General features: G+C 38.9%; 2 protein-coding genes across 4 annotated transcripts in view; one reads left to right on the forward strand and one right to left on the reverse strand.

Annotated features, from left to right (window-relative positions):
- LOC144978391 (excitatory amino acid transporter 3-like) overlaps nt 1-10,228 on the forward strand; it is a 29,304-nt gene extending 19,076 nt beyond the window's left edge. The window contains exons 10-13 of the mRNA XM_078924352.1: nt 5-238; nt 5,566-5,760; nt 7,481-7,615; nt 9,311-10,228. Of these exons, the coding sequence (XP_078780478.1) occupies nt 5-238; nt 5,566-5,760; nt 7,481-7,615; nt 9,311-9,500 (754 nt within the window). The 3' untranslated portion in view covers nt 9,501-10,228. The remainder of the gene's footprint in view (nt 1-4; nt 239-5,565; nt 5,761-7,480; nt 7,616-9,310) is intronic.
- Nucleotides 10,229-12,678: 2,450 nt separating this feature from the next.
- Nucleotides 12,679-22,500, reverse strand: part of LOC144978392 (excitatory amino acid transporter 2-like) — a 41,543-nt gene continuing 31,721 nt past the window's right edge. For 2 of the 3 annotated variants that reach the window (XM_078924353.1, XM_078924356.1), the window contains exons 7-13: nt 21,180-21,228; nt 20,582-20,668; nt 19,895-20,021; nt 17,905-18,138; nt 16,487-16,681; nt 13,460-13,594; nt 12,679-13,099 (exon numbers count right to left, since the gene is read on the reverse strand). In XM_078924353.1, the coding sequence (XP_078780479.1) occupies nt 12,922-13,099; nt 13,460-13,594; nt 16,487-16,681; nt 17,905-18,138; nt 19,895-20,021; nt 20,582-20,668; nt 21,180-21,228 (1,005 nt within the window). In that variant the 3' untranslated portion in view covers nt 12,679-12,921. The remainder of the gene's footprint in view (nt 13,100-13,459; nt 13,595-16,486; nt 16,682-17,904; nt 18,139-19,894; nt 20,022-20,581; nt 20,669-21,179; nt 21,229-22,500) is intronic. The other variant, XM_078924355.1, reaches the window with a different exon arrangement.

Here is a 22,500-nt window from a genome sequence, read left to right on the forward strand (position 1 = left end):
TCAGGATGACTCCTTTGGGCGTGGCATCTCTCATCGCTGGAGCATTCCTCAAAGTTAAACATGTAGACAACATCCTTTCATCCTTGGGGCTTTTCTGCATCACCACCATAGGCTGCTTGGTACTTCATATGATTATCCTGACCATTGTCATACACTTGGTCGTTTTAAGGGCTAACCCTTTCCCGTTCCTTGCTTCTTTGTCTAGAGTCATAACCGTCACATTTGCAACAACAAGTTCGTAAGTGGTTATTCGTAATGGCGTTTTATGTTTATTTAGGAGGCTTGACTAAAAAGTCTTGCCTTCTAAAAAAAAAAAGAAGAAAATTGAGCTTTATATAGCGCAATATCCACTGAATGTGCTCAAAGCGCTATACAAGGGGTCCCTGGTAAACAGCATTATTTAACATTTAGGACGGGACATGATGCCTGTTAGGCGATATTACAATTTTTCGGACAAAGACAACGCTGTTAACGGCCAGAACTCATTTTACACCTGAGTACGGTGAGAGAATGTGAGTAAAGAGCCTTTTCCAAGGACTCAACTATGCGCCGAGCGCGAGGCTCGAACCCAGGACCTTCCGATCCGAAAGCGAGTGTCATACCACTAGACCACATAGCCACATATGCGATATTTACTTTCCAATAGGGCTTCAACAGTCGTGACGTCACTTCTCTCGTAATGACGCATAGTGACTTAGTAACTGGTTCTAAACTTTAGAAAGAATGCCGGACGCCCTTATGAAATACTTCTCCGACGAACATAAAACTGTATCCAGAGGAGAAAATCATTATAAATCTGATCATGTTTTGACTTTATACATTCTGATCACATGACATGTGAACAAGTTCTAGCCAGCATGAACCCCCTCGTGGATCTTTACCTTGCAGTGGTGAGGGGGCTTGAGACACACGGGAGGGCAAAGGTGTAAATCCCGGTCGACCGTCACGAGACCATCCCGGGTATCGAGCCAACGAGCCACATGAGCTGCTCGCCCCGGTGTGTGACTAAATTTGATCCAAACCCGGTGCCCGAATAGCAGCCCTATCCCGGGCGCCACACTATTATCCTTATGTCGAGTCCCAATCAGTCCCGTCAATGGCGAAGCGGTCTGCCGCCTAGCCAAATAATACCGCGTTCGTGTCGCCAGGGTCGTCGGCACGTCCGAGAAAAAAGCAAACGTCCCATGCATCAATCGATTCGCGGCCTGCCGATCGGAAAATGCGACGGCGGGGATGGCGAACTGACGCACATATTGTCCCTGAACGTCGAGAGCCAGAGTATGGCAAAAAATGAGCTTTTATCAAAGCTATTGGCCGTTCACTGCGTAGATATCCTCCTGTTACAGGAGACCCACCTTTATTCAGGCGCGCAATCTTCCCGATTCCAGATCCCAGGCTATACGGTGGTCCAACGCGAGGACACTTCGAGGCTCAAAGGAGGGGTTAGCGTTTACGCTAAAGAGCCATCGAAGGTAAGGGTCATTGAGAGCGTAACGGACAGCAATGGGGTGAACCGAATTTCCGTGGAAGTAGGTGGACTGCGTCTGCATAATATTTACAAACCACCTAGAGCGACTTGGACTACACCACCGGTACCGGTGGTCAGCCATCCTTCCATCTGTCTGGGAGACTTTAATAGCCACCATCACGAATGGGGCTACCGAGACTGCAACGAGGCAGGAAGACAACTCCGCTCATGGATGGACTGTAATGATCTACACCTAGTGTACGATCCTACAGCCAAGGGTACCTTCCGGGGTACCGCCATAAGAAGGAGTATACTCCAGACCTCACCCTCGTAACGAAAGGCGCGAACGGTGAACCGCTGCAGGTGAAGCGGACAGTCCTCGGGGACTTTCCGCATAGCCAGCACAGGCCGGTTCTTGTCACAGCTGGGGTGACAATACCGAGGGTGCAGTCTCTCCCACTTTGCAGGTGGAATTTCAGGAAGGCTGACTGGAGGAATTCAGTTCCTATATCGAGCAGGTCTGCCCTGCCATTCCTCCAAGAATATAACCAGATTTAGTAGGCTACTGGTTAAGAGCGCTCAACGCTCTATTCCACGGGGCCAACGGAAATTCTACACCCCATGCTGGACAGCAGAGTCGGAAGAGCTGTACCGAGAGTACCAGCAGACCAGGACACAGCCGATAGACTACTTCAGTCTCTGGCAGAGGAAAGGAAGCAACGGTGGCAGGAGACCGTGGAAAGTCTCGACTTTACACACTCCAGCCGCCACGCTTGGCGTTTGATAAAGAAATTGGACCCAGATCGGAATTTCGCGAAGGCTGCACCGGAATGCGAGGCAGACACAATTGCCAAGAACATTAAGAACCGTAGCAAGCGGGTCCCTAATCAGGCTTTTGAGCGCGGTGTCCGCAAGGCATACCGTACGATTTTGGACTCGCTACCTGCGGAGGAGTCGGACTGGACGGCCCCGTTCAGTCCCCGAGAAGTGGGTGCAGCCATTAGCGAAGTGAAGAACGGCAAAGCAGCATGGATAAATGGTGTATATCCCGATATGGTGACGCATCTGAGCCCCAGGGCACGGGCCTGGCTAGCAGAGGCTATGTCTGACATCCTTGCAAAAGGAAAGCTTCCACAAGTGTGGAAGCATGCGAAGATAGTTGCCATCCTGAAGCCAGGGAAGCCGGCGAAGGAGGCAGACAGTTACAGACCCATATCGCTGCTGAGCTGTCTTTACAAATTGTTGGAGCGTGTTCTATTAAACCAATGGGGGCCGGTCCTAGACGCTGCCCTGCCACCTGAGCAGGCAGGCTTCAGGGAAGGGAGGTGCACCACGGAGCAGGTCATTGCCCTTACAGAGCATATTGAGTACGGGTTCGAGAGAAAACAGCAAACAGGTGCTGTGTTTATAGACCTATCAGCGGCGTACGATACGGTCTGGTGCGATGGGTTAATGCTCAAACTTGCAACAATCATAAGGTGCAAAAAGACCTTGAAGTTGTTCTCTTCGATCTTAGGGGAAAGGCAATTCCACGTCGCGCTGGGAGACGTCACGAGCAAAGTAAGGAAATTGAAGAATGGGGTCCCTCAGGGGTCGGTACTTGCGCCAATGTTGTTTAACGTTTACATTAGCGATATGCCGAACAATTCCTCCCTGAGGCTGGGATACGCAGACGACTGGGCACTCGTTACTCAGAGTAAAGTGTGGACCCGTCTCTAGAGCGTACTCAGCGAGGACGTCACCAGACTCAAATCCTACTTTGACAAGTGGTACCTGAAGATGAACACTTCAAAAACCGTGGCCACTGCATTTCACTTATGCAGTGGTTGGCACACCCGTAAACTGAATGTCCTAGTCGGGGACCAGCCACTCCCATATGAGCCGCGTCCAAAATACTTAGGGGTGACGTTGGATCGCAGCCTTACCTATCGGGTTCATCTCGAAGGGGTTGCCCGGAAGATAGAGAAACGCAACAGTCTTCTGAGGAAGCTGGCGGGATCGACTTGGGGCGCTAGCCAAGCGCTCCTGAGAACATCCGCCCTGGCACTATGCTATTCCACCGCGGAGTATTGCGCTCCAGTGTGGGGTATGTCCGGAGGGAGACCATTACGGGAAACTGGCTGAGTAAGATCAAAGAGAGAGGGAATGGGGATACCCCTCTCATGCGCATAATGAACGGTGCCCCCGTTTCGAGCCGAAATAAGTCCCGGCAACCCTTGTACGCAGAATCCCTGACTACGGACAGAGCTGCACATACGAGATGGAAGTCGGTTTGGACGAATTCAATCCCTCGTGGGGGCGGGGACCTACACTCCTCTAAGCTTGGTGAGAAGTTGCCAGGCTTTGATACCAGTAAGAGGAGACACTGGGTAGCTGCGAATCGGCTTCGGTCGAGGAGCTGCCTAACGGCCGGTGCGTTACATCAGTGGGGTCTAACTTCCTGTCCAATATGTCCACGCTGTGGGCAAGAACCCGAAACGGCAGAGCATCTAGTCGAAAGGTGTGTTGTGACGATGCTACCAGGCGGGTTCGCGACGGTGCACGAATGCGGACCGGACTTTGCTGATTGGGTCGATCGTCATAACATAATAGTGTGAACCATAAGAAGCTGCTGCCAGCATGAAGGATAAGAAGTACCGATTTACTTTATTGGAACCAAGCTGCTGGTTACTGGGAGGACGTGATATAAGACTATTGAATCCTATTGAAAAGCTATCATCATATTTTGGCACGATTTTATTTATTATATCACCTCTATCTAAAATTGTCAAGCAACATGCATCTCTCTTGTCATATTCATGAGCAATTTGCCAAAATATTACCAAGAGTTATCATTGAATGTCTGCGGAAATGATGTCACAAATTAAGAAACTTGTTTTAAAAGAAGCTTAAATTTAAGTTGTGAAGACATAGATCCTGTGAACATTACGGCTTCCCTTTTGTCAGCAATATAATAAAAACGAATGAGAGTTGTTAAGGTCTTAGCTAGCAACGTCGTACTCTCATCTCTTATTCCCCTTTATGTCTCATTCATCTAGTTTTGTTTACAGAAGGAAAAACTCTGAACGTCTATATCATCATTCATTCGTAAATCCAATCGAAGTTTCTATTGTCTTTTATTATTGTTATTTATTCCCTCAAGCTTCAAACAGCAATATTTGCATTATATGTCTGGATAGACGGGCACTTATTTGTAGGTCTGATAACTCAATTCCTTATGGGCTCATTGTTGTAATGGAAATCTCAAAATATGACGCAAAATTGTGTCGATTACAACAATATTAAACTAGACCCATAAGTGGGATCGGATTTCAGACCTGTACACGTTGGTCTGGATAATCTTGATAATGAAGAAAATGTAATATATATCAACAATGGAAAGGAAAAGAATTTGTATGTAACGTTACGTTTCCTCAATGGATGCATTCACTTTAACTCAAGGTTTGTCATGCAAGGCAAAAGTTATTTCCAAGCATCAATGTATATAAGAAGAAAGAAAAACTAAAAAAGCTAGAGGTGACTCATTGTGCCAATAAGATTGAGAGAAAAATAGCAAGAGTTAGATTTAATGCGACTCATACAAAAGGGGGACAATACAAGACAGAGTTTCGGCCGAATTGTATTGTCCCCTTTTATAATATTATATGTCACATTCACTCTTTTTATTGTTTCCTTCCATCGAAGTAAAGAAACATGAGCATTACATAGCGCAATATTTGTTAACAGTGGTCCAAGCGCTTTTCAAAGGGACCCCTAGCCAACAGCAACACTGAACATGTAGGACTAACTAGACATCACGTTTATAAAGGCGATAATATAATATTCTATTCGACAAAGACAACGCTGTTAACAGCCAGCTCAGTACGCATTTTACACCATGTGAGAAAATGAAAGTATAGAGCCATTTCCAAAGACTCAATATTACGCCCGCTCAGACGGGGACTTCAACCCTGAAACTACCGGTCCTAAGACGAGTTCCAGACAAATTAGATCATAAAGTCACACAATAATACCGCTTTGAGTAGATTGGTCACAAATTGACAATGCGAGAAACGTTGACCTTTTTTAAAATTCTTTTTCAAATTATCTATTCACAGAGCTATGGCAATGCCGTCTCAGTTTGAAGCATTGGAGGAAAGGAATAAAATTGACAGTCGGGTGACCCGATTCACTATACCTTTGGCAGCCACGATAAGTAGGGAATTCTCTAGTATTTTTATTGCAATTTCCTGCGTCTTCCTTGCAGAGATATCGGGGAAAAGCGTGAATGCAGCACAGGCTATTACCATATGGTGAGAAAAGGTGTCCACTCGGTGTCCTTAACCAGTTAACTGCCATACTCTGAAAAAACAAAACAAAAAAAACTTACATTTAAACATTTGGCCAGAAAAGTCATCCTTCAAATATCGACCGATTTAAATGACCGCCCCCTCCCCCATCGACCCCTGTCTAATCAGCAGTAAGTGGTGATTGGGTAACTGGCTCTGAATGATCTGTTCGGAATGTACTTTCCGATTGACTAGCGTCCTATCCAAAGGGTAGCAAGCAATTGCTATTATCCGTTTCATGCTACAGAAACCGGGATAAACCCAGGCTTAATACCGATCACACCATTCTGTGTAACAGTCTTTTCGAGAATTTTGGAATCAGTGACACCGTCCTTCAATGGTTTAAGTCATGTCTAAGTAAAAGAAAACAATCTGTCTTGATTGATGGCAAACAGACAATTGATTTACCATTGAACTGCGGTGTCCCTCTAGGCTCGGTCCTAGGTCCAGTCCTCTATATCCTCTACACTATGCCCCTTGGGCGCGCCATTGAGCCCCATGGAGTGAAATATCACATGTATGCCGATGATATGCAGCTGTATAAGTCTGTCGTCCCGTCTAGCGTGCATGTGGCTTCGCTTTATGTGGAATAGTGTTGCGCGTCCATAGGGTGCTGGATGCAGAGTCATAGACTAAACTTAATGAAGAAACAACTGAAATTATATTATGTGGTACACCCTCTAATGTCAGGAAGACTGGTATACATAGTATGTCTATTTTAAACAGCAACGACAGATAGAGCAAAAAATCTTGGTTTTGTACTGGACGACTCTTTAACCCTGGAACACCAGATTAACCAGATGGTGAGGACCATGCATTTTGAATTAAACAGATTGCAAAGAATGAAACGGTTTCTGCCAGCCAACTAGCTTAAAGCAGTTGTCTGTGCTCTCATTCTTTCACGCCTCGACTATTGTAATTCGCTGTTGGTGGGCCTTCCTGACAAGAAAGTTGACAAACTCCAAAAGGTACAGAACAGGGTGGCCAGAATGGTTCTGGGCATTAGTCGACACGAGAAAACAAGTGTACAAAACTATGCTCAGAACACTACACTGGCTCGAATACAAAATTGCCCTTTTTTTCTTTCAACGCACTAAATTTCCGATCTCCGAGCTACATTCAAGAACTTGAGGTTCCCTACTCCCCGATTCGCGAGCTTAGGTCATCGGAGATCCAGCTACTAAACGTGCCAAAAACACGGTTTACTAATTTCGGTGATAGATCTTTTTATAAAGCAGGACCTACCATTTGGAACTCGCTTCCTTTGTCAGTAAGGCACTCGGGCAGCGTAGAAAGTTTAAAGAAAAATATAAAAACTCATCTTTTCCAGAAATTTTTATCCTAGACATTTTCTTATTGGTGAGTAAACGATACGTTTCATTTTTTGATTCCATTTTGTTGAATGTCAATTTCATTTTGTAAAACTTGCATAGTTATTGTGTGAGACTGTTGTGTGTGTCTGTTTGGCTCGGTACGAGTGTGTTTATGGTTTGATAAGTATATTGTAAAACGATCTGGGGTTTCGGCGTTTAGCGCTATAAAAGAACACTTTATTATTATTATTATTATTATTATTATTATTATTATTATTATTATTATTATTATTATTATTATTATTATTATTATTATTATTCGTGGGCCTAATGGCTTTGAAGGACTACTTTTCATTTATTCCGTCCCCCAGGGCACTGATAGTATTTATCTGCATGGCAATACCATCGGTTCCCAGTGGAAGTCTAGTCGTTGTGACCATCATACTGTCATCTCTTGGAATTTCAGCAAATTGGGTTGGACTCTTATTCGCTACAGAGTGGATTTTGTAAGTACAAAGTTGTATTCGGTGTTGTCATCATTGTTGTCATTCTTATTGTGGTTGTTTCTGTAATCATCGACGTCGTCGTTATCGTCATCATCATCAAAATCATCATCATCATCATCATCATCATCATCATCATCATCATCATCATCATCATCATCATCATCATCATCATCATCATCATCATCATCATCATCATCATCATCATCATCATCATCACAATCATCATCATCATCATCATCATCATCATCATCATCATCATCATCATAATCGTCTTCTCTTACCGAGTGGCATGGTGGTTCAGTGGTACGGTGTCGAGTCTGTCACACACAAAAAATCAAGCGATGTTATGCGTGATCAGTGACAAGATCATTTACAATGATTATGGGCAATTCAGGTCTTAATTGTGTCTTTAACTAAGGTACTTAACACACATTTCCCCATTCGACCCGGGTGTAAATGACAACCTGATTATAGACAGTAGCGGGAGCTGTAAGATTATTAGTTACAAAACGAGCAGAGACACTCAAATATGAAACTTCGAATTTTGAGTTTTTCACACGATAAGGGTGATTTCACCCGATTTAAGTAGTCCTTCAGAGCCATTAGACCAAAGGAGCCGGAGTCTATCCTGGTTTTTATAGCTTGAAACGGACGATAGCAATTGCTTGATATCCTTTGGAAATGACGTCAGTCCATCGCAAATTGCTTTCCGATAGATCTAAGAGAACCAGCCACCCAGTCAATGCTGGGTAGACAGTGGGATCAGAAAAGAAAATCTCGACAGCACTCTGGATCGACCTCGGTCACTTTGCGTGTGAAATGAGTGCTCTACCAACTGAGCTATTGGGACACCCTTCACAGGACTGTTAAGTGAAGGATTAAGATTTCTTGGGGCCAAAATTGCTTATAAAATGAGTATAGGGAATGAGATTAGCGGAAGAGTAGCGTCCCTTGATTGGAAGTCACGAGCGGAAAAGTTATTTGAGAGAGAACGTCATGTTGGTTGTGCGGCATGAGACACTTCACCGAAAGCGAGGACGAGAGAGACGCATGCGCAAAACCATTTTGACGTTCTCTCTGTAAGGTGACGTCCAATCAAGGGACGTTACTCTGCCGCTAATCTCATTCCCTATATTTGTTATTTATGAGTCGTCCATGCAAAGAGATATCGAGATCGATCCCCGGTGAAATCGAGAATTATTAATTTCAACCCCTCCCCCCTTTCCACCTCCCGTCCATCCAGGAGTAATTGGGTAGCTGGGTGTGTAAGATAAGATATGGTGGAAAGTACTTTGTGGTGGACTGGTGTTCTATCAGCGATTGCTGTTGTCCGTTTCACGCCATAGAGACGGGTATAAATATAGATCTTGTGGTATAACACTCGCTTTCGGATCGGAGGATCCTGGGTTCGAGCCTCGCTGGGCGCATAGTTGAGTCCTTGGAAAAGGCTCTTTACTCTTTACTCACATTCTCTCACGGTACTCAGGTGTAAAATGAGTATCTGGCCGTTAACAGCGTCTCGCTATATATGTAACGTCTGGTTGTTGGTCAGGGAAAACCTTGTAAAGCGCTTTGAGCACGTTTAGTGGATGTTTCGTTATATAAATGCTCTGTTTTAAAAAATAAACCCCAGTTTCATGGACCTACTGCTCTGAGTGACTATTTTCTATCCTGTTTACTTTTCATTTTTACCAGAGACCGCGTTCGTTCTTGTGCCAATGCTGTAAGTCATTCATACTGTACCCTCGTTGTTGCTCACTTTTGTCGGAACGCACTGCCGCCCATGAAGGAATCGCCAGAGGATGAACTATTGCAGCCTTCAGAGAAAACACTAGTAATCGACAAGACAACCATGGAATCGACTACAGTTATTTCAAGGTGCTGACATGATCTGTTAATAAAAGAGTGTTGATTGATGCAGAGAATACGTTCAAATTTGCAATATCGATACCACTATAATTGCTTTATAGATGCGCATCTTTTCTTTTAAATGCAGGTCATGATTTAAGGACCTAGTTTCGAGCACTGTTCTTGATCATGCTTGATTTTAATATTATTAATCAGTCGTCTTATTGTGCGGTATAAATGCAATATTGGGATGAAACTCGTGCTGGAAATTAAATGTAGAGTCTATATCTACCCTCAAATGTGAAACTTGACGTTAATTTCTATTCTTTATGCGGTGATATAGACTTGTGGTAAGGCAATCGTCTTCGGACTGGAAGGCCCAGGGTTTCAGTCATGTATATATATATATATATATATATATATATATATATATATATATTGTGCGTCTATGTGTTAGAGCCTCGCTAGGCGCATAGTTGAGTCCTTGAAAAAAGGTTCTTTAATCACAATATTTCACCGTACTCAGGTGTAAAGTAATGACCTGGACGTTGATGGCGTTATGTCTCTTTCGGATAAAGATTGAAATATCTCGCCTAACCGGCGCCATGTCTCGTCCTGCATTTTTCAAGTTGTTGTTGGCCCAGGGACCCCTTGTACAGCGCCGTTAGCACGTTTAGTGGATTCTGCTTGATAGAAATGCTAAATTCGTTTTTGTTTCTCTTTTTTTTATGGTGGAGAATAAATACAATTTATCACGTTTGAATAGACCCTGTGTTTGTATTTCTTAACATTTTAATTTTTAAATCCTTTTTGCTGGTTCTATTAATCACGGTATAATACAAGTTGGAGAGAAGGTTCTCAATTGATTGTTGATCAGTGACAACAAAATCAAATAAGTTAATAAATTTGCATTCACAATTTTAGCAAATTTTTAAAAAGTAATTGATTTAACACTTAAATCGTAGACGGATAGCAAGTACAATTCATAGTATTTAATTATTTTTTTTAGATTTAGTAGACTTACTACCAAAAAAAAATCCCACCAAAAAATAAACCAAGCCAACAAAACAAACAAACAAACAAGGACTTTAATAACCATGGTGCAATGTCTGCTAGATGCACTCAAAAGTTTTTGGGGTTTTATTTCGGCTCTTGTCAATGACACTCGCCTTTGGACTTGGAAGACAAGTGTTTGAGCCTCGCCCAATATATAATATATATATATATATATATATATATATATATATATATATATATATATATACATATATATATATATATATATATATATATATATATTATATATATATATATATATATTTGCATCGCCTAAAAGGTGTCATGCCATGTCCTACATGTTAAGTGTTGCTATTAGATACTGATCCCTGTTAGGGCTCTTTAACAACATTTCGTAGTAATTGCTCTATATAAATGCCCAATAGGCTTCAACAGTTCGTGACGCCACTTCCCTCGTAATGGCGCACAGTAACTTAGTAACTGGTTCTAAATTATCGGAACAATGGCGGACACCCTTATGAAATACTTCTCCTACAAGCATAAAATTGTATCCAGAGGAGAAAAACATTCTAAATCTGATCATGTTTTGACTTTTATACATTCTGATCACATGACATGTGAAAAAGTTCTAGCCAGCATGAAGAATAAAAAGTACCGATTTTCTGTGTTTAGAACCAAGCTGCTGGTTGCTGGGCGGAGACCATTGAATCCTATTGATCAAGTTTGTTTTTTTTTCTTAAGGAGTCTCATTGGAGTATCGTACCATAAGCACACAAAACTACACTTCACATATCTGATGATCGTTTTGCTATCAAAGGGTGGTTATATTATAAGGAAGGGGGGTGGGGTGAGGGGGCGGGTCGGAGTGGCCCAGTGTTTAAGGCATCGCACTGTAATCCAGAAGGTCCAAGGCTCGAGCACCGCTTCAGGCACTTTCATATTTTTTCATTGGGCAAGGTTACTAACCCCAATCTGATCACTTTGGACAACATGGGTGATTCCTGTCGACATCAGAGACCTGAGCGTGAAATAGGGAACAATTCTGTGATGTCAAAATACAGGTTCCAATCTTCTCGGAAGTGTAAAACCAGTCCACTGGAGAACTGGATACTTACCTTATGCAACAGTTTTTCTGGTTTCAGAGTGATGGCATCTTATTCTATATCCTAAATAAATGCTGGTCGTGAATACAGATCATCCATCCACACTCTTTTACTCCCGTAATCATAATAAGAATCTGCCTATACATTCTGCTACTAGAGTATTTATCCCACCTTATGATTCAATAAGGGTGTCCCGATAGCTCATTGGTAGAGCACTCGCTACACAATCAAATGGAACGAGACCGATCCCGGGTGCTGTCGAGATTTTATTCTGACACCCTCTGTACATCTTGCAATGATTGGGTAGCTGGGTCGGCTTGATCTGGCGGAAAATATTTTGCGATAGATTTGCGTCTTGTCCGAAGAGTAGCAAGCAATTGCTTTTTTTCCGTTTCACGCTATAGAAACCGGGATAATCTCCGACTCCATGGGCTTAATGGCTCTGAAGGATGATTCAATAATTTGTAACTAGGTTTTGTTCTCAGGTTTTGTTTACACAAAGAAGATATTCGAGTTGACGAGTGTAAGTTTTGAAGAAGAATAAATTTAATGGAATGGTTTAGTGGGTTAAAAATAACTACCCCCCCCCCTCTCTTCCTAATCAAACATAGAGGGGGGGGGGGGGGGGGATAGTGTTGAATGATATATTAGTTACATTAAAAGCAGGCACTGATTTCATATAGAATGTTACATATATGGATAAACAGTCAAGGAACATAATTGATCAACAATAGAATATCTGATTATGATGAATGGAAAAAAGAAATGATGATGATATTAATGATGATAATAATAATATAATAATAATAAAATAATAATAATAATATAATAAATAATATATAATAATAATAATAATGATGAGTGATGATGATGATGATGATGATAATATAATAATAATATAATAATAATTAATAATAATAATAATAATATAATAATTAATAATAATATAATAATAAATAATAATAATAATAATAATAATAATAATAATAATAATAATAATAAATAATAATAATATATAATAATAATAATAATAATAATAATAATAATAATAATAATAATAATAATAATAATAATAATAATAATAAATAATGATGGTAATTTTCATGAAAGGGATAATGATGTGATGATGATGTTGATGATGATGATGATGATGATGATGATGATGATGATGATGATGATGATGATGATGATGATGATGATGATGATGATAATGATGATTCTGATGAGGACAACGCCGACGATGATGATGATGATTAAAAAGATGCCATAATGCCATTTAAAGACGACGAGTCACATTTGCTTGGGCTGATTAAATCTTTATACGAAAAAATAAACCCGTCACATAAAAGTCGATTCAATGGCAATTTTGTCAAGGCCTGGATCCTCCTCTGACGCGTGCAATAGTTTCCCGTCCTTTGTTTCCTTCAATGGAGGCAATGCGTTCCGGCAAATGTGAGCAACAACAAGGGCGCAGTAGGCATGACTTACCATATTGGTACATGACCGAAGGCGGTCCCTGTGGAGAACAAGAAGAGAAACAGAGTAATGTTTACGATGGTATGCGTTTAGCTAAAAAAGAACTCGCAGAAACCGCCGCCGGGTGTACCCGCTGCGCTGTGTGGCCTTGAGCAAGTCACCACGCCCTAGCCTAGTTTGCGGCGCTACACTGCGGCTGACACCTGGGTTATTCCAGTCTTCTATTGGAATAGTCTCTAAAGACACATTTTCCCTATTGTTGGAATTTCATTTCATTTCATGATGATGATGATGATGATGATGATGATGATGATGATGATGATGATGATGATGATGATGATGATGATCATGGCGTAAACGACTATTAAGATGACGAAAACGACTTGAAATTTTAACTTACAAAATCCACTCTGTGGCAAACAACAACCCGACCAAATTGGTTGGCATTCCAACTGAAGACAAGATAATCGTAATCGCGACAATACTGCCACTGGGTACTGATGGTATCGCCATGGAGATGAATACTGTTAAAGTCCTGAACAATGACAAAAACAATAATTGTTGTAATAACCAGTTGATTTAAATTGAATAAATACAAATTAATATAAACTGAAAATTTTCGAAGAAGAACTTATAATGATATAATCATTATTTTTACGACTTTTGACCGGATTTGGGGGTTATGACATTGACATGAAAGCTGAAAGTCTATTTGTGAACCGTCGTCTCAAAACGGTATCCTGTCGGGATGAACCAGATGCTAAAAAGTCAAATTAAACCTATACTCGTCAAAAATTCAGAATTATTGCTATTCGGCACACTAAAATATGATTTTCATGTATTTGAGTCATCCATACATAATACCGTGTTGAGACGAGGGGTCACAATTGTTGTAATAACCAGTAAAATGAAATTGGATAAATACAAGTTAATATATATTGAAATTTTCAAAGAAGAACATAATGTGATCAGTATTAGACGACTTCTGACCGAATTTGGGGGTTATGACATTGAAACGAAAGTTGAAAGACTATACCTACCAGATCTAATCTCTCTTCAAGACCAGTACTTTACCAATTTAACTTGAACGGAATATAACAAAATAAACCATTTTTATTTCACCCCCCCCCCCTTTCTTCGTGCATATTTCTGTCATTTCTTAAACAAATTATTCAACGCTTGCAGAATATTTTCGTTCATTTCATTGGTTTAAAATAAATTGTAAAAGACAGCTGGTTGTTAATTAAAAATAATTTTTTGGTGAGCATGACATATCTAGCGATTTTCTTTTTTTGGGTCAAATTGATATGCACAATGAACTATGGCGATTCTAAGTACTAGATACTACCATACAGTCGGTCTCGAAATATATAAGAATCTTCCCCGCCACCTACTGTTTCCTGGCTTGCAGTTATCTATTTCAGTCATTCTTTCTGCTTAAAGGGCCATATTTCATAAACTGAGGATCGTCACGTCCTGGGTCATTTGTGCCGATGAAAAATTCTGTGGGCCTTAAAGAAAGGGATACCCAGCCCTTTCCAGTAAAAATCTCAATTTTTAAGAAAGATACATGATTACAATCCAATCACAAATAGTCATACAGAAGACATGGGCCACATGCCGACCAAAGAGGTAGTATACAAGTGTTAAAGTTACAGCACTAGGAACAAGTATAGCTATAGGGGTAGATTAAGAAAAGTTGGATGGGTTGAAATAAGACGTATTCTTTCATTTCTTTGAATTTATTAAACTCGTTATATTGTTATCGTGCACACAGACTCGCAAGATCGTCGTGTTATTTGGCACGATAAAGTTACCTTCTTAATAGATACAAAGACATGAACGAATCGTAACTTATAACACCCTTTTAGTAGTCTCAAACAGGAATGATTAATGGCTGCTGGCTTTCACTTCTTAAAATGATATTCCGTGCTCTGCACTGAATTGAACTTGTATTGAGTTTGGTTATGATAACTTGTTACGTCATTTACATGATACAAATACTGCCGAGTAATACGCGATAACGTGATGTTGTCTTTTTCTTCATTTTTTTTTTTTTTTTTTTTTTTTTTTTTTTGGGGGGGGGGGGGGGGGGGTTTGCAAGAAGGTGAAAAGGGTGGGAGAAAGGGATGGGGGGGGGGGGGGGGGTGACACCTTATATCAAACTAAAATCTACTTCTAAAACTCGTCTTACATGACAATTTTGTTTACTGACTTTGACTTTAACAATGATTTTATAGGAAACTGTACAACTGGGGCTATGGTACGACACTCACTTCCGGATCGGAAGCTCCTGGGTTCGAGCCCAGCTCGGCCTATAGTTGAGTCATTGGAGAAGGCTCTTTACTCACATTCTCTCACCGTACTCAGGTGTAAATGAGTATCTGGCGGTTAACAGCGCTGTCTCTGTCCGGAAAAAATGGAATATCGCCCAACAGGCGTCATGCCCGGTCCTACATGTTAAATGTTGATGTTGGCCAGGGTCCCCTTGTAAAGCGTTTTGAGCACGTTTAGTGGATTTTGCGATATATAAAAGCTCATTTTTTTCTATTACAAATTGTTTGACCTATATTGTATATTCGTACCCTCGGATAGAGCCCTTCCAAAGTCGGGCTTTCCCTCAGTCCGAAAATCAACTAAAGGTAAAAAAAACGTATATTAAATGTTTTGCAGAAATGAAAATTATTTATATTTTGGGAAATCCCTATTTTCATCCGAAAGTCCCTAAAACACCTTTGTTGTAGCCATTTCACATTAGAACCTCCAGATACAGATCACTTCCACAGAATTCCTCATAGTAAGAAGCAAGAGGATTCAATAGTCTGTTGTCACCTCCGCCCAGCAACGAGCAGTTGGTTCTGAACAAAGAAAATCGATCCTTTTTACTCTTCATGCTGGCTAGCACTTTTTCACATGTCATGTGATGAGAATGTATAAAAGGCAAAACATGATCATGTTTTTCTCCACTGGATACACTTTTATGCTCGTCGGAGAAGTATTTCATAAGGGTGTCCGCCATTGTTCCGATAGTTTAGAACCAGATACTAAGTTGCTATGCGTCATTACGAGGGAACTGACGCCACGACGGTTGAATCCTATTGGTAGCTTTTTGCCAATATTTTAAACAGTTTTTTTCTAATACATGGATAATTGGTAAGCTTAATATTAAAATAGTTTCGAAGAAAACGGAACAGGAAATGGATCAGTGGTGTTTGGCAAATCACCTCGCCCTAGGCCAATTTAGGCACTGCACTGCAGCTGACGCTTTCATTAATCCAGTCTTTCCTTGCAATAGAGCCTAAAAAAGGATTTCTCCTTGGGGATGAATAAGTGCATTATTTTTCTAATATTATCATATAATTTTAGCTTTATTTAATATTTATTAACAAATCCATTTTTCGTGATGGTCGGACATACTTTTTCTTACCATAGTATAATAGCCTGTGCGGCATTCACATTTTGTCCTGACATCTGGGCAAGAAACACACAGGATATAACAATAAAAATGGTGGAACCGTCTCTGTTTATTGTTGTTGCTAAGGGCACAGTGAACCGAGTTATTCGACTGTCTATTTTGTTTCTTTCTTCCAAAGCTTGAAGAGTTGCAGGGATTGCAATGGTTCTGTGAGGGGATATGTATAAAAAAATACATTTTTTCTTATGTATACATAGTTTCAGAAACTTTCTTTTGTTTTGATTTTGATTTGTTTTGTTTCGAAAGATTTTACTGCGACATATTTAGATCATTTCAGCGCCACTAAAACGGAAAAAAAAATAGAATATTTCTAAATTTCTATATTTACAATTGAAACCATACAAGCAAAAGTAAGACGTAGGATAATGATTCAAATAGAGAACATCATGTGTAGATTCCAAGAGCACACTATCTCCGCTATCAGTGTACTTGGTTTGAGATCACCAAAAATTCTCATCCATACACATACAAGCACAGAATCTCACCAAGAGGAATGCACTTAAATGTTTACAAAGCAAGATATTGAAAACAAATCGAAAAAAAAAGAATATTACAGCACATAACATGATTTACAATGAGATAAAAATCATCTCCCAAAACTAATACTAATACTAATAATAATGCTAGGATTCGTTGACAACTTTCAAATCTAGCTTAAAGTTTTATCTTCATATTCTGTTGTTGTTAAATTGAATTCGTATCACTTTTCCATCAAACTTGTCTAACTGTAATATGCTTTGATTTATATCACTGTAAAGCGCTTAGAGCCTGTGACAACGGGGTAAAGCGCTATATAAATGCCATTAATTATTATTATTATTATTATTGTTATTATTAATACAACACATTTCACTATTCCCATTCATCTTTTTTTTAAAATCAGAATATACTTTGAAATAGTATTTTTTTTCCAATTTAACAATTACATCATTACTAAATCAAAGTGACAAATTAAGCTTCAGACACTGTTTTTGTTTGTTTGTTTGTTTGTTTTGCATTGTTTTGCTTTTTTGTTGTCATAATATATGTATATTTGCTTTTTTTTTTGGTTTACTATCATTAATGAACATTTCTACAACTTTGGCCTGAATTCTTTACCTCCTTTTAGATAATTTTGTAGCATGTTGACAACTTCACATGATTTGCTAGCATGCAAATGAAGGACAACCTGCAATTGGTTTGGTATTTGATAGGAAACTAAATGAAATGAAACTAAATGAAATGAAAAGAAATGAAATGAAACAAAAAAAAAAAGATAGTAAACAAAATAAACCAGAGTGCACTTCTGTTTATAGACAATTGCTACATAAATGACTTTTAATATGCATACATTTGAATAATATCTTATGCTTTTTAAACAAATTACTTACGTGCTTGTAGTTGCAAATGTTACTGTGTACGCTCTCGACAACGAAGTAAGGAACGGGAATGGGTTTGATCTCAACATGATCAAGTGTATGGCAATGATAAGGAATATCAGATGAAGTAGCAAGCAACAAGTGGTTGTAATGACGTAAAGCCCCAAGGATGTAATAATGCTTTCTAGATGTTCTACTTCGATGAATGCTGCAGCGATGAGAGAAGCCACGCCCAGAGGGATCATCCTGAAATATTGAGAAATTTTGTGTATTTGTAGATATCTGATTGTGAGGTTATGTGGTCTTCTGGTATGACACGCGTTTTCGGATCGGAAGGTCCTGAGTTTGAGCCTCGCTCGGAGCATAGTTTAGTCCTTGGAAAAGGATCTTTACTCACATTCGCCCACTGCACTCAGGTGTAAAATGAGTACCTGGCCGTTAACAGCGTTGTCTCTTTCCAAAAAAAATGCAATATCGCCTAACAGGCGTCATGTTTCGTCCTACATGTTAAGTATTGCTGGTTGCAAGAGAACCCACTGTAAAGGCTTTGAGCATGTTTAATGGATATTGCGCTATATAAAAGCTCAATTTTATTTATTTATTTATTTTTTAGATATTTAATCATTTGAAACATTAATATGTACCAAAGGTGTTCAAATTAACACAATGAAAGTTTCTATGCATGAAAGTTACACGGAGCATTTGATGGTTAATAATTAATCTTAAACGACATTATACGATACCTTACGATGATTAGTAAACAATGAAACTCTCTATACATTATGTAATATGACCAAAGATTATGGAGCTCATAGTGGCCTTTTTCGTAATATTACATTAACATTTATATCTAAAGTATTTCATATACCTGCGTCAAAAATAAAGTAGAACATTTAAAACCGTATCCACACGTCAATGTATATTTATAAACGTAATAGCATAAAGCGCTTGGCTTGATTGTTTTAGATGTTGTGAACGGTTTTTTAAATTTTAGTTACAAGGACAAAGCCGTGGGACCACACCGGTCCTTAAATCATTACACTGGCTTCCAATAGAGAAAAGAGTAATAAACAAAATCGCATGTTTTGCTTACAATTGCATTCACCATACATCACCTGAATACCTAGAATGCCCTGTGAGGGAATATAAACCAACTAGATCTCTGCGATCCACCAGTACTTCAGTAATGGAGAAAAACATCCCAAGAACAAAGTTTGCTGAACGTGGTTTTGCATTTTCGGCTCTAATTATATGGAATTCTTTACCACCTAAAACCCGACAATGGGAAAGTTTACCAGTCTTCAAGCGGCATTTAAAAACAAATCTTTATCATTTTGCTTTTCGTGATTCTATATGAACTTCGAACAAGATATGGGTGTGACTGTTGTGATTATTTCGTAGTCGAATGAATGAACTTGTGTGATACCAAAAAACTATTGTAAAGCACCTCTGAGCCCTATTTGTGGATACCGGCGTTGTAATAATAATAATAATAATAATAATAATAATAATAATAATAATAATAATAATAATAATAATAATAATAATAATAATAATAATAATAATAATAACAACTTTCAGAATCATTGTTTGTTTTAAATGTAACGGACCAACACACAAAACTATGTGTAACCTTTAACGTTTATAGTCTGGTTAATAGATAGTATGCGCTTGACTAAGAATCTCACAACATTGCCATCCGGAAGTATGACGACGGACCAACACAAAAAACTATGTGTATCCATGAACGTTTATAGTCTGGTTAATAGATTAATAGTATGCGCTTGACTAAGAAGCTCACAACATTATGACGGACCAACACCCAAAACTATGTGTAACCATGAACGTTTATAGTCTGGTTAATAGATAGTATGCGCTTGACAAAGAAGCTCACAACATTGTCACCAGGAAGTATGACGGACCAACACACATAACTATGTGTAACCATGAACTTCTATAGTCTGGCACTGCAGTCTACATGCATTTTTATGTAATGAATTACCAAATAAACCAGGATAAAACTTTCATGATCACAGCATTGGCTGAGTGGAAGAAGACATAGAAAGCACGACCTGCCGGTCCGATGGATGAAGTAGCTAATCCAAGGATGAAAGAAAAGATCACAAGACCTGTGGAGAGAGAGAGAGAGAGAGAGAGAGAGAGAGAGAGAGAGAGAGAGAGAGAGAGAGAGATGCATCTAATGTATAACGTCAATAAAGAAATGATTTTGCTAAATAGATCATCATCATCACCATCATCATCATCATCATCATCATCATCATCATCATCATCATCATCATCATCATCATCATCACCATCACCATCATTATCATCATCATCATCATCATCATGGGGGGCAGCGTAGCTCAGCGGTACGGTCTTTACTTCCGAAAGGAACTGAGTTCGATTACCCGCCGGTGCGCTGTGTGGCCTTGAGCAAGTCACCTAAACCTAGCTCAATTTGCGGCGCTGCGACGCCTGGGTTATTCCAGCATTCCCTTGGAATAGACCCTAGAGACAAATTCCCCCTATGGGATGAATATAGGGAATTTTATTATTATTTTTTTTATCATCATCATCATCATCATCATCATCATCATCATCATCATCATCATCATCATCATCATCATCATCATCATCATCATCGTCAAATAAAGAATACACCTTTTAGAATAAGTGCAACTCTTACCTAAAATGTTGGCTGAGGGCACCGTACCAAGAACTTTTACTCGCGTAAACGTTTCTGTTTGGTTGCTGTCCGAGGTGTCATTAGATCCTATGTTGGATAATGCCAAGTAAAATTCCATGACTTTTGAGTGTTAAATCATTACTATTTTAGTGCATTCTTCGGAAAGTTATTATTATTATTATTATTATTATTATTATTATTATTATTATTATTATTATTATTATTATTATTATTATTATTATTATTATTATTATTATTATTATTGTTATTATTATTATTATTATTATTATTATTATTATTATTATTATTATTATTATTATTATTATTATTATTATTATTATTATTATTTTTATTATTACTATTATATAATATTTAAATACCTATATTTCAAAATCTTAAATTTTCAAATCTTAAATTTCCGAATGATTTATTTTTTCAAATCATAGATTTCTAACATCAAATTTCAAATTATCTATTTAACAAATCTTAAAAATCCATTTGATTTTATTTCATTCAATTTTCCCTCACCCAGTCCATTCTGACACTAGCCAAAAATAGCTCAATTAGCCACAAAAATAATGTCAAAAATGTGGATTACCAGATGGTTTGTCAACGGTGACTGAGACATTCTTGTACTTGGTTTGAGACTGAAAAGATAAAAATAGCAATAATATAACATTATTAGTATGGAAATCCTGCACGCAATGGCGTAATATTACGTTTTTTTTCTGAATCGACGATTAGATGTTTAACCAGTTGACTGTTCTGCTTCCCGAAAAGACCCGTATGAAATAATTGGGCCAGAAAACACACCCTCCATCTAAATCGATTGATTTAACTGACACTTATTTAGACAAACACTTTCAAACCTGGGACCTCAATGTCAAAATAGAGGTTGAAATATTTTCTGTGCCTATAATAGATAGTATCCACTTGGCTAAGAGGCTCACAACATTGCCAAATATAACGGAACAACTTATAAAGATATGTTTGATATTCTGGTTAATAGATAGTATGTGCTTGGCTAAGAAGCTCACGCACAACATTGCCATCCGGAAGTTTAACGGACCAACACAAAAACTATGTATCCATGACTATTATAGTCTGGATAATACAGTTAAGTGAGAATTACTCGTAAACATGGATGATAAAAAACAATAACAAACACCTGAGTGACGTCATATTCGTTCTAATTATACATTTAGTGAGAATTACTCGTAAAGGCGGATGGCAAAAAGCAATAACAAAGACCCGAGTAACGTCAAATTAAAACTATCTCTCTCCTTAATGACCATTTTACCGAAGTGTCGTACCCACATATTTCAAAAAAAGTGTTTTTCTAAGACTTATTATCTATATATCGATTGATTTAAATTACTCTTATTTTGGTAAACACTTTCAAACCTGGGACCTCCATGTCAAAATAGACGTTGAAAAGAGGGCTGTTTTGCCATCTGATATTCTTTTGTCTGCTATAAATAGAACGAAGTGACGTCCCACAGGTTTATGTTATTGCTTTTTTGCCATTCATGTTTACGAGTAATTCTCACTAAACTGTATTAACCAGACTAAAAAAGTTCATGGTTATACATGGTTGTGTGTGTTGGTCCGTTACACTTCCGGATGACAATGTTGTGAGCTTCTTAGCCACGCCCTATCCTGACGCCCCCCCCCCCCCCCACATAAAGGTCTTATAACTATATCATAACTATTTATTCCAGATTTTGCGATTTACAAAAGAGAGATGAATGAGAAAAAAATGTTGAATGTATAGTATCAAATGTGTCAATTTTCCTCTAGTTGGAAGGGAGAGAGTTGGAACGCTAAAAATATCTCATTTGATACATCCAAAACCACAAAACAACCCTATATTATACTAATATTATTCTTAGGTCTTACCTCTTCAAAGGGGTCCGGAT

The sequence above is a fragment of the Berghia stephanieae genome, chromosome 8 (assembly GCF_034508935.2).
Source record: "Berghia stephanieae isolate SIO BIC M18660-M18661 chromosome 8, UCSD_Bste_1.3, whole genome shotgun sequence".
NCBI classification, from domain to species: domain Eukaryota; kingdom Metazoa; phylum Mollusca; class Gastropoda; order Nudibranchia; family Aeolidiidae; genus Berghia; species Berghia stephanieae.